Source organism: Protobothrops mucrosquamatus, unplaced genomic scaffold, assembly GCF_001527695.2.
Source record: "Protobothrops mucrosquamatus isolate PMUCROS unplaced genomic scaffold, P.Mucros_1.0 scaffold104, whole genome shotgun sequence".
Taxonomy (NCBI): domain Eukaryota; kingdom Metazoa; phylum Chordata; class Lepidosauria; order Squamata; family Viperidae; genus Protobothrops; species Protobothrops mucrosquamatus.
In genome coordinates this window covers 72,282-84,862 of record NW_015386477.1, presented here as the reverse complement: position 1 = coordinate 84,862, position 12,581 = coordinate 72,282, and the positions used below count along the sequence as shown (strand labels likewise).

General features: G+C 34.1%; 1 protein-coding gene across 1 annotated transcript; it reads right to left on the bottom strand.

Moving 5' to 3' along the window:
* Window positions 1-742: 742 nt before the first annotated feature.
* On the bottom strand, window positions 743-12,100 carry ALKAL2 (ALK and LTK ligand 2). The gene is made up of 5 exons (XM_015812649.1): window positions 11,745-12,100; window positions 5,044-5,097; window positions 4,868-4,948; window positions 2,307-2,372; window positions 743-1,349 (listed from the first exon to the last, which is right to left on the bottom strand). The coding sequence occupies exons 1-4, from the start codon at window positions 12,010-12,012 to the stop codon at window positions 2,308-2,310; spliced, it is 468 nt and encodes a 155-aa protein (XP_015668135.1). The 5' UTR covers window positions 12,013-12,100; the 3' UTR covers window positions 743-1,349; window position 2,307.
* Between the last annotated feature and the right edge of the window lie 481 nt (window positions 12,101-12,581).

Here is a 12,581-nt window from a genome sequence, read left to right as displayed (position 1 = left end):
ATTATGGATGGTAATACCTATTAATTGACCCCACAGTAGACCCATAGTGGGTTTAAATGAATTCTCATATAGTGATTTCTCATCAGATTGGAGAGAGATCTTATTATTAAATATTTTATTAGAATCTTGAGCACATACAAATACCATCCTGATGACACAACCTTAGATGTCTGAACTGAGCAAGAGTTTGGAATCAGTGGCCAAAATGCTGTCTTCCAATTCCATGATTCTATGTAGCTTGAAAGCGGTGTTATCTATTTTAGAATGGAAGTAGGTGAAGCAAATTTAGAGTTAACATCTTATTAACGGGTAGGATGAGAAGGATGAAAGCATGATTGAGCAGGCAATAGCGTTTCACTCTGGAAGAGTTATTTGGCAGGTTTGAAATATGCCCTCAGTTACACCTGTGGTAATTGACTGCCATCACTGTGCAGTGCCAAGTTACATTAAAATTAATTCTTATTAGAACTATTTAAATGCATAGTGCTTATTGTCAACCCTCAAGTATTGAGAAGTATTAATAGAATGGAAGTATTGAGATCAGTTAGTACCCTTCAGATCTACTGAGTTGCAGCCTCTGAAATCTATCCAGAATATACACTGGTTAAATATTATGGGAATAGGAATCCAACATATGTGGAAGACCTCAGGTTGCATACCTCTGCTTCAGAAGCACAATTTCTTTCAAACTTGAATATGTAAGGAATAAACACAAAGAATCAAATTATATACAAAACATTTTATTATATTTGTGAATTTACAATATGTACATATTGCACATTTAGCTGGAATGTATATTTCTATTATACAGGAAACAAGTGACTTTAGAGTGGGTGCAGAATCCAACCTAAAACATGTTCATCCCTTGCCTATGGCATGCTGTCTAGTAGACCACCACTGTAACAGCTCTATGAAAAGTTTGTAATGTAACATTTTCAGTTTTATAAGCAAGAAAGATATAAACTGATGCTTCCTCTAAAGGCAGGTTTCCTTGACAGTGGACTGTAATGTCTCTTAAGGGAAACATGTCTATACTTGAAAAGATGTTACTTGTTACTTTTTTTGACAGTACAACACAACTGTTGTAGAGCAACTTTAAAGCGTAAAACATGAACAAGTAATTAACATTTTGGTAGTTTTTCACTATAAAGAATGCATCTGTAAACAGCGATGATGGGATACAAAACACATTTTTAAAGATTTATGAGAAGTAGTCCATCAATTTCCAAAAATAAATCTCTGGTTCATAATGCCATATATTACAAAAATGCTAAGTTCAATTTCCCTGTCAGTTTCCAAGGCACTTCTCTTGGTTCTTTTATATATGTTTCCTTTGATAATAGTAGCATCTGAAGTAAAACAAAAGCACAAAATATTTAACTCTACTTTTGCTGATATTTCACATTAATTTTCAATGAACTCTGTTAAATAATAATTCAGTTTGTTTTCAGTTCCTGTTGCAATATGGGGACTAAGACAAATGAGAAAAACCTTCCATAATATAAAAATCTAAACTTGATCATCTATGTTGCAAGGTACAGTAGAATATTCCCAGGTTCCAGTCACCAATTTCCACCCCTGCAGTACAGTTTCTTCTTTCCAAGCTTACTAATAATACTATTTTGCACAAGGCTGATAACTTGAACATTGGATAACTTGAACATTGGAAATAAAAGAAATGGCATTAACTTATTTTTCTTTTATATGAAATAACTGATTCAAGAAAAAATAATTCAGTGATTCTCTTTTGGGGGAAATCGTAGTTCCTGGTATTGCTATACTGTATTGCTAAGCAGGTTTAGTAATTCAAATACAAATTGCAGTTGAATAAGCAAATACATATTAATGCTGTTTCATTCTATGTGTAACAAAAGCAACAGCATTTACATACTGCATTATATCATGAATGGTGTATATATGTAAGTGGCTTCTACATGTATCTAATATTAAAATATGTCTATTATATGGACAAAAAGATATCCAGTATAAATAGAGAGAAATGGCAGTTGATTTTATTCCTGAAAAATTAGCTATGCCCATTAGCTTTGAATTTTAAAAAATACACTATCTACTAACTGCACACTATTATGAATAATTCACAGTTGTTGCCTGAGAGTCTATACTGTATTACTTTCCAGTAGGGGATATGTTTTTATTAAGGGTAAATATTTTACTAAATGAAAGGGTTTGTATCACTGTTTCAAATGAGCATATTTCAATCCAAAACATATTCTGCCAATGCTTATGAATTAGTTATTGTTATCAACATGCTAGCAGCATGCAGTTCTTCCTCTCAGTAATCTTACCTTATCCTTCGGTGCACATTGGACTTACTGCCAAGCGAGTAAGGAGCCTGGCGCATCTTTTATAATCTGTGGGAAGTGTAAAAAGAGGGTCGGGTTATTACATTTTTTTAAATGTGCAATTTGTATGAGTGAATATAAATGTAACTATAATTCATCTTGGAGCACTATATTGTAGATTTGAATTTGTATGCTTAAGGAGATAATTTTAAACATGCTACTTAGATTTTTAAGAATGGTGTGTGTGTGTAGATAGATAGATAGATAGATAGATAGATAGATAGATAGATAGATAGATAGATAGATAGATAGATGATAGATAGATAGATAGATAGATAGATAGATAGATAGATAGATAGATAGATAGATAGATAGATAGATAGATAGATAGATAGATAGATACCCATCCTATGAAGTCTGATGTGGCATAGGATGCTGTTGAATGGATGGATATTTTGTCAGATTAAGATGATGGATATTTACTAATATCCATGAAAAGATTGTAAACATGCATGAGAAAAATCGGTTTGTATGTTTCTGCAGTGAACTATTTGTATAACTAATTGTCCCTATGAAGAAAATAAAAAATTCAGATTAATCATGATGCAAATTAATCAGCATCTAGCTACCCATCTAATATGGGAATAAGATAACAGGATAGCAGTAAGAAAGCGGAAAGGAGGACTTGGATTCTGAAAACCTGTAGAAAAAGACGAATACTGCTGCTTCCATTTGTAAAGATTGTCTAGATTAGAACAGCAGTTCTCAGTCTTTTGCATCTTAAAACACACCACTCAGTACATCAAAAGTCAAGTCCCATAATAAAACCTATTATTTCAAAAGAAGGTTTATATATGTTCAGACTTTCTGTTGCCATAAATATAGGAAGTTTTAAGGATGTAATAACTTTTCAGTGAATTACCCTGTGTCCCATTAAACAATACTTTTTACTTATTTATTTAGCATATTTAGGAATTGCCCATGTCCCTCATAGAGTGACTCTTAAATATTAAATTATGCATCATTGCTTGCACAATGTCAACCTTTAAATGAAGCATATTGATGCTCATTAATTAAGTAGTTCCAGAGCACATTAGTGAAAACACTGGGAGCTAAAACGAGTAATAGTAGCAAATCATGTAAATTCATTTTCATCCCAGCAACTAATCATAGCAAGTTTTTGTTAAGGAGCAGTTTCATATTATATGTTTGTTTTCATGCAGATATATGCAGAAATCTGGATGCAGTAATAAAAAGAAATGTAGCTCGCCAAATACTGTATTTAGGCTGCCATTTAGTTCTGTAATTCAGTTCCTCACATATCATTTAAGTTCACTCTAGCAATCAGGATTGGTTTTAAATCCTGTGAAAAGCACCCTTAGTGGAAAAACCTTGCTATAGGGTAATATACTTTGCCCAGAATATAGTTTTTCTAGATTAATTCCCAATCACTAAGCTGATTTTAAAAAAACATTTTTTAAAAATCCATAAGCTTGTTGGAAAATAGGAAACATACTTTGCTGAATTGCTAACTCTTTATTTGGGAGGTCTTTGACTAGATTTGACTAATAAATAAATTTGGTCATTGTAGTAAGACTTAATATGGTCCCTTGGTTTTGGCTTAGACTAGTTGAACAAACAACTGTTCGTTCTTCAACTAGTCTAATAATTGGTTCTTCAACTAGATATTTACAGAGTTGGCACAATGTGTGAGATTTTGTGGTCAATTTGTTTTGTGAATAGCAGGATAATCTCATAAGGAAAAACTAATCTACTTGCAGAAATCGTATCACCTGTTTACATCTTAGAAGTAAAAATGTGCACTTTATGCATTTATGCAAGTTCAAACTATGTACTAAATGACTAAATTCCAATGAGGTTTTTTTTTAAAGTATTCTTTTATTGTTAGTATCTTCTCTGTATTTCAAGAAAAAGAATATGAACTTTTTGATTTTTCTTGATGTAATTGGCACAAATTTTGAATTTTTATATCTAAATCCCTTAAAAAGTGTTGACGGGGGTAGTCAATCATTATCATTGTTATCATCTAAAATTTATACATTTGCCATTTAATAATGTAGAATTTGAATTGGTTTCACTGATAGTACTTCATTTCTAGTACTGGCTTTTCAGAATTCAGAGTATTTCAGCATAGTATAAGTTGTTTTTCATTTTCTTAAGAAATTATACTCTGAATAATTGCTTTTCTAGCAACCAGGATTTTTCAGCTGTGTATTTGTGCTCTAAGCGCAAAACAATTTTAATTTGTAAATGTCTGTTATCTGATCTGATAAGAAATTCAGTTCCTGTATTGAAATCCTAAAACAAAAAGAGTTGGCATATAATGAAAGAACAGATTGGCTGTCTGAAAAAATATGTTTTAAATTCTTGTTTATGAAATTAGAACCATTTAGATCTCCCTGAGGAATTGCAAGAGAGCACTGTTCTGTTTCATCACTGTAACTCTACAAACTCTTTAAGTGTGTCATGGTAATTATACAGGGTGATTATTCTTTAAAAAGCTATATTTATTAGTAATTCTGGTCTTGGATGATTGAACTTACATGCAGGTATGGTACAATCTCTTGTATGGTGATAAAGTCTGTGAAAGTGTTTAGTGCATTTTGGGCTAAAATAAAGGTGACCTGGAAAAGAAGAAAAACCGTGAATTAATTTAATTGGTGCCATAAGACAAAGGATTATAATTGAGGCAATAATTCAGATGTGAAATTTGGCTTACCTGTTAAATGATTTAAAAATTTGTCTTTCATTCTTAGGTCTCTAGGAAATATTTCTGTTAAAGAGAATAAAGACACGTCTTTAGAAGAATCAGTATTTATATTCTGGTTCATAATTTCCTAGAATATACAGTTAAGGCAAAAGTTAAAATTGTCTGAAAGGGCAATGATGTTTTAGAAGCACAGTATAATCTGTCTCTTTTGTTTTCCATTGATACAGTTGGAACAAAAGTCCTATATAATTAAGATATTCCCATTTAATAAGAGCAGCAAGATTTTGAGTAAAGATGAGTAATATTTGGCATCACAGCTATAATCTTGCTAAACGTTCTTGGAAATCGGTAAATTGTAATTATTTTGCTTTATTTTTGTGCTTCATAGGGACAACATTACTGAGTTAAATTGGTAGAATTAAATAATAATTAGGACTATCTCAGAGGAATTGGAATAGATAGGTACTTCATGCAATGGTTCTCTTTCCAAAAGGGTGTTTCTGGCACTAATGATACAGAAAAACACTGACTCTGATTCTGAACAAGTACTCCCCCCACTCTGAGGTGGTCCACAATTGGGACATTATCCTAGTCATAGCTCTGCTTGGGGAACAGGTGGTTACTGTAGTAAAAAAAGTTTTTGCCCAGTTTCATCTTGGGCAACAATCGTGATCTTTCCTGGATCAGGACCCCCTGCTCATAGATAATAATTATCTAGCCACTTCCCATTTGAACTATTGTAATATGCTTTATGTGGAATTGCCTTGAAGAGCATCAAGAAGTTATAATTGCAATGGCCTGATCAGTCCTGGATGTATTTTATATGTACACAAAATGCAGTGGCTTAGGCAGTCCTGGATGTATTTTAATCTGTTCTGGTGATCTCTCTATTTTGGGATTACAAACTAAAGGGATTCCTCTGATCCCTTCAAATTCTAGCTTCTTTGTGCATTTCTATTCTTTTGGCTTGATGCTGATTTGCTGGCAAAGGTGTCATGGACCTTCTAGTTGCTTTAACTAAAGCTGCTCTGACATGAGAGGGAGAAAGGGCTGTCAGCTTAAGTCTCAGCAGCTGTGCGTGATATCCTTAAAATCCAAGATCATTCATCTTAAATTATGCAACATTGCTTGCACAATGCCACCTTTTAAATGAATTTTATTGACACTCATTAGTTAAATAGTTCCAGAGCACATCAGTGAAAAAACTGAAAGCTAAAGTGAGTAATAGAAGCAATAGCAAAACTTGTAAATTCATTTTCATCTTGGAACTAAGTATAGCATATTTTTCTTAAGGAGCAGATTTATATCATATGCTTCTATCCATGCAGATTTATGCAGAAATGTGGATGCAAAATAATGAGTGAGAAAAAGAAATGTGTCTTACTAAATACTGCATTGACAGAATATTATATTTTGGAAGAAATGAAACCATGTTGTTAAACAAAATATGGAGGTGAATGGGAAATACATATAGCTATTTTGTTATTTACTGCTGTAGTTTGCTTCCTCATATCTTATTCAATGGATAGGAATATAACTAGCTTATTGAAATCCTCTTTAGCTTCTTATGGCCATCTCTTTGATTTAATGTCATATTTAATATTATTTACAATTTTGTCATGATGACAATTGCATTTGATCATTAATATTACCATAAATTAATGCATAAACAGCATTTCCCTTTCTAACTTTTACATTCAACTATATCTGGTCCACTGGGGAGTTTAGCTATTTCTCAAAATTTAACTTTTATTTATTTCTAAGTATAGTCCAACTAAGTTGAATTGATCTTATCATATTTTGATTTAATTCTGTCAATTGCAGCACTAAATGCTTAGATACATCTCTCAAAAGTCTTGCAAAATGAAGGCAATTCAGAAAGGTTTCTTCAGAAAAGTATTTTAGAAATTGGCAAGTTTTCATTAGAACAGATAGTCTTCATCTATATAGTCCAATTATAGTCTATATAGCAAAATTACACGCTGAATTCAATCTGTTGCTTAAGCAGATTTTGCAGTTGTTTTAAATTTGTATATTTAAAAAAATTGCTAAAATGTATGATAAAATATATATCTCAAACTTTTGGTGAATGCATCCTTGTCATTTTATGGATAATATTATTGAAGTGGTTTACCCTTGCCTTCTTTCAAGATATATTTTTTTCAATTTCTCTCTTTAACCAGTAGTTCTAACCTTAGCCAATAATGCTAAGGTTTCTAGCCACAGCTGACCTTGCTAGATTCTGAATTTAGCCAAGCTGAGCTAAATGTTCACCAAATGATGAACAGATGAGTTCTATAAGCATTTTAAAATACACATAACCAGTATTAGCGGAATGTATCTCTAGGATAAACAAACATCTATTAAAAGCACCACATGTTTCATCCATACATTTTTCTTTTCCCTATAATAATTAAATTTCCTTGCACAAAAATAGAGTATACCTTAGCTTTAAACTAGATCTGCTCATTAATTTTGTTGGTATTTGAGCTTCTAGTACTGTCCCACTGCTGCCCAGAAATTGCATGACTAAAGATTTTTGTTGTTATATTTGTTCTGCTTTTAAAAGGTCAGTTTTGTTCATTTAATTGAGATAGGACATAAGTACCAGTGGTCAATATAAAATGATGGCTAGTTGTCACCAAATTGGAGAGGGGGATCTCTAAGCACATACTATCTGGAGCTTTATCAGTGGCACTTGGTGAGGTAATTGGCACTTGTGATGTCAGCTGATTTAAGCTGGACATCCGCCCTGGTCTTCAGAATTGTGTATAGTTATCTCTGTTTTCAGTGGCTAGCAAAATCAAGATAAACAATACAAAATTATTTCAGTTGAAGTCAGCATATTTGGTGCACAATTTAGATTAACTGAGTTATATTTTTAATAAAAATATCCATACCTAGGCAGGTAAAATGCAGCACTAAGCAACCTTAATTAATTGATCCCTGATAGACCTTCTTCCAAAGAAATACAGCATGTATTTCACTAAGATGAAAATCACATTAAACATTAATAGATTATGATAAGTACAACTGGTTTTCCCATAGTAAGATTGTATTTTTTGTTACATTAAAAGTTCTTTCCCCCCAACAAATTACTAATACAAAATTAACTATTCTAAGAAAAACCTTTAAATCTGAGATTCTGAATTATTTTCAATAAAATGAGATGTGTTTGCAGGAAAAAAAACCCCTTTTTATTTTATATTATTTTGCATATGTGAGGAACCAAAAAGCTAAATCTATGTACCTAGTTTCTGGGCAGTCAAATATTTTTAAAGTATGTTCCATATTCACTGTTTTCTTTAGACTTAAGACCAGACAATATTCTTAACATGAAATTTAGTCCATCAGTTCTCTTGAAACTTTAAGAAAAAACACGTTTGCTTCACAGATAGCAAAGCACCAGCATAAAAGTAAAATAATTTATAAACAGGGTTTAAACAAATGCAATCACTTTCAAATCTCATTGGTTTCAGTGTGGGAGATGGGAAAAGAATTATAATTGCTTACAATTATACTTTCTATCAATAGCCTTTTTTAAAAGCATATTAGTCTCATATATGTCATATGATCCTTCCTGTGGAGAATCAAATGAGTAGAGAAGACATTGATCTGATTTGCACATTGCACTGAACCATTTTAATAGACTATAGTTAGTTGGGCTGAAACAATATGCTAAGACAAAATCAAGCAATCACATGTTGGCTTAATGCAATAAGTTACCGTACATATATTAAAAGGAAATCTTATTTTGTTCTAATAGCACAAACTTTGTGTCAATTACAAGATTCACTTTGAGGAGATGTTAAAATTAATGAGGCTTTAAAAAATTAAAGTACTGAACACTATGGCACATCATCTTAAAGGAATAAAAGGTGTATATATCCCATTTTCTCAAAACCATGTTTGTATATGTGTTAATTGAAGAGTAATGGGAGATGACTTCCTATCTTTTTAATTTTTCCATTAATACCAATGGGACTCTAGGATGCTAAACTTAATATAGAATAAATAAGCAGTAGAGAAGCAGAAAATATGAGATTTTCAAAGGCGACTCAATCATCCAACAGGCTTGGATTCTTGCACAACTGCTTTTGATTCCAAGCAGACAGCAAGCAAAGCACACTTAAAATATGCATATGAAGAAATGGGAATTTTACCAGATCCATTTGCTCCATGCATATAAGACTGCACCTGAACACCCAGTGAACTAGGGACTTCCCAGTAAACTAGGAATGCATTATAAATTCACACCAAAAACAACAGTTATGGTGATATTTTATTTCTGTATCATTTTCCTCCTAGATGAGCCCAGAGCAGGTCCATAAAGAATAAACATAATTTTCAATAGAGTAATAAAAATCAAGAAAAAATAATAGATGAAAATAGTTAAATAGCTAATTTTAAGAAAGGATTCTAAAAGATGGTATACCGGGAACAGTTATCTACTCATGCCTGGATGAAGAACTATTATTTTCAACATAAAAACAAAAACAAAAAAAACCCTCAGGCTAGCTATACTTTCCATAATAATGAGTATTTCTTTGGAGAAGACTTTTCCTAGCCAAACCCCAAAGGAGACCACAAGCAGAACCTCCCTTGCTGATCTTTAGTGCATGGCCTGGCAATCTTGTAACCTTTGATTCTTAAACTGCTCAGAACTTTGTAATTTAATTGAAACACTTTTGTTGGTCCAAGAATTCACAGTCAGTACAGCATTTTCAGGATCAATGTTATTTGATCTGATTTATCTATTCCACTTAGCAATTGAGCTGCTACATTCTAAATGTGACAGTGTCCAATGGTAGCCCTTGATGGGGTACATTATGCTTATCCCATCATGAGATTACTAGGGAATGGTTCACTGAGGCCAGACTAACTTAGACCAGATGCCTGGACAAACTTGGTCACAGGATTTCTTTGTTACTGAACTAGCTGTCCCGTTAGTTGACAGATTAGAATAAAAGAGAAACCCCCCATTGTATGCACCTGTGGGAGTGCTGGCTTATCTAGAACAGGACACTTTTAACTCTCAGATCTGAAAATCACTCATCTACAACCATTTTATTTGGTTCAGTTTATTGGACCTTATCCAATTTATCACTGCCCCTAAGCCAAGAGTCTGAACTTCAAATGATCACTAAAGCTGGATGTGGTCTAGTAGTTCTTTAGCCAAGAGCTGCAATACTATTCTTTTCATACCATACCATTTCCTAAAGATACAAAAAATCTTTAGGAAATATAAAATTAATAGCATTCATGATAGGCCGTGAAATATAAATAAAAAAAAAATATTGGGGAGTAATACCAGTGAAACTACTACTTCACTTTAGCTATCTAGCTGGCATTTTTTTTATTTAAAAGAACACAAGTGGTTTGATTCCCAGATAGATAATATAATCTAGAAAACCCCAATCTATTAAGAGCTATTGCCCAAATCTTGCTTTTCTTTTTCTGTGTTGTTCCCTTTCCGTTCTCTTGTCTCCTTGCCTCAAACAGTCCTTCATTCATGACTTACCTTAGCAGAGAAACCTTACTTGTTCATTGACTTTCCGATTCTTTGCCCAGCAAAGAAATCCTCATACCAGGGCTCCGGACCCCCTCCCCCACGAAAAAAAGATGTGGCTCCTTCCTCTACATCTCCCTTGGGTAGCCACAGTTTCCCAATGTAGCCGCCCTGAGTCCGCAAGGAGAAGGGCAGGGTAAAAATCCAATAAATAAATAAATAAATAAGTATCTTCTGAGGGCAAGCATTACTCCCAACGTATTCTGCCCCCCCGCCAACCCCCCCCCCCAGTATCATCTGAGAAATAACTCTCTCTATTGAAGACAATATTAGGAAGGAGTTTCCAGAGGGTAGTGCTACTCAGTATGGGAGTCCTTGGGACACCAAATGTATAGACCAACCAAACTGGCTCACTACTTTTGGAAGATCCACTGTGCTGAGGGGACTTACTGGGACATTACTGCTACCACACCACTCCCGGAGCTCTCCCTATGATCCAGAGTGTACATGCACATGGCATTCACCACAGCAACTGGAATATGTTATCTCTCTAGTCTATGCTTATGCTAAGCCAAATATCTAATTGGGTAAAACTTGGTCAGATCTGGTCCTCTCATTTCCTCTAGCTTCAGAGCAGTTGAACCCATTCATCTATGCCAGTAATGGCGAACCTTTTAGAGACTGAGTGCCCAAACTGCAACCCAAAACCCACTTATGCATTGTCGGGTGCCGGATGGGTGTGGCCCATTGGGTGGGTGTGGCCCATTGGGTGGGCGTGGCTGCAGTAGTAACAGCAGACTGGGTGGGACTAAAAGGTTCAATCAATTCCAACTTTGCAAGATCTTTTTTTTTTTCCGCGAGAAGTTGAAATTGACTGATTGAACCTTTTTTTTTGTACATGGCGGCGGAGGCCTAAAGCGAAAAGGTTTTATAAAACCCAGCTGAAGGCCTAGGACTGGGGCGACGGCACATGTACCCACAGAGAGGGCTCTGAGTGCCGCCTCTGGCACTCGTGCCATAGCTTCGCCACCACTGATCTATGCAAAAGTCAGTCAGGTTATCTTTATAAACATTTTAAAGAATTCTTCAGGGGCAACTAGCAATGTGATGGCACATTTTTCTTTTTAGTAAAGTGAGCAGGGGGGGGGGGAGAGAGATCATATTACCGTAAATTGTATTTAATACAACACAATAGACTTACCAATTTTCTGTTCTTCTGAGTAAGTTCCATAGTCAGGCACTTCTCTTTGATCAAGAGGTGGGTAGTCTTGTTTGTACTGCACTCCATTCTCTTCCTCCTCTTCTAGATGGTATCTTTTCAGTTCTTGAATGATCTCCATTATCAGATTTAAGAGGTTTTGTCTTTCCTTCAACCCAACACTAGATTCTGATTTTTCTTTACAATGCCCTGCTGAAAGTATCAATGCCATCAGCCCAATCAGCACTGAAGACCTTAGAAGTTTGCACATTGCACTTGTGGGGACAACCCAGGAAAGGAGAATATATTTCCCACTTACTCCCTGAAAGAGAGAAAATGTTTTTTTAAAAAAAGAAAGACATGAATTCTAATAGAACAATTTTCATTATATATATGGAACAAACTACTTAGAGTTGTTGCTTTCTTATTTCAGTAAATTATTCTTTAGCTAGGAAAACAATTGGACTTTAGATGCATTCATGTAATAGTCTGACCTTATCCTTCATACTCAAAAATATCAACAAATGTAGTGAAATTGGTGTAGGAGAGAAGATACACTACAAAATCAGCTGGGCAAAGAATAAATGAAAAACAAAATATTAGAAAACAGCAAACTATAGCAAAGATAAAATTTATCCATTTGCTTGGCAGATCCTGAAATCCTGAATGAAATGTATGTGTTAAGCACTCTGCCTCTTAATAAAGCTAAGAGCAGATAAGAAGCTTCAACAAGGAGTAACCAAACATTTGGGAGGGAGACAGAGAAATCAATAGCAATGTCACCTGACTCCAGTATACAGTTTCTAAGTCACTGGGAATTTTTTCATCCTATTCAGATTT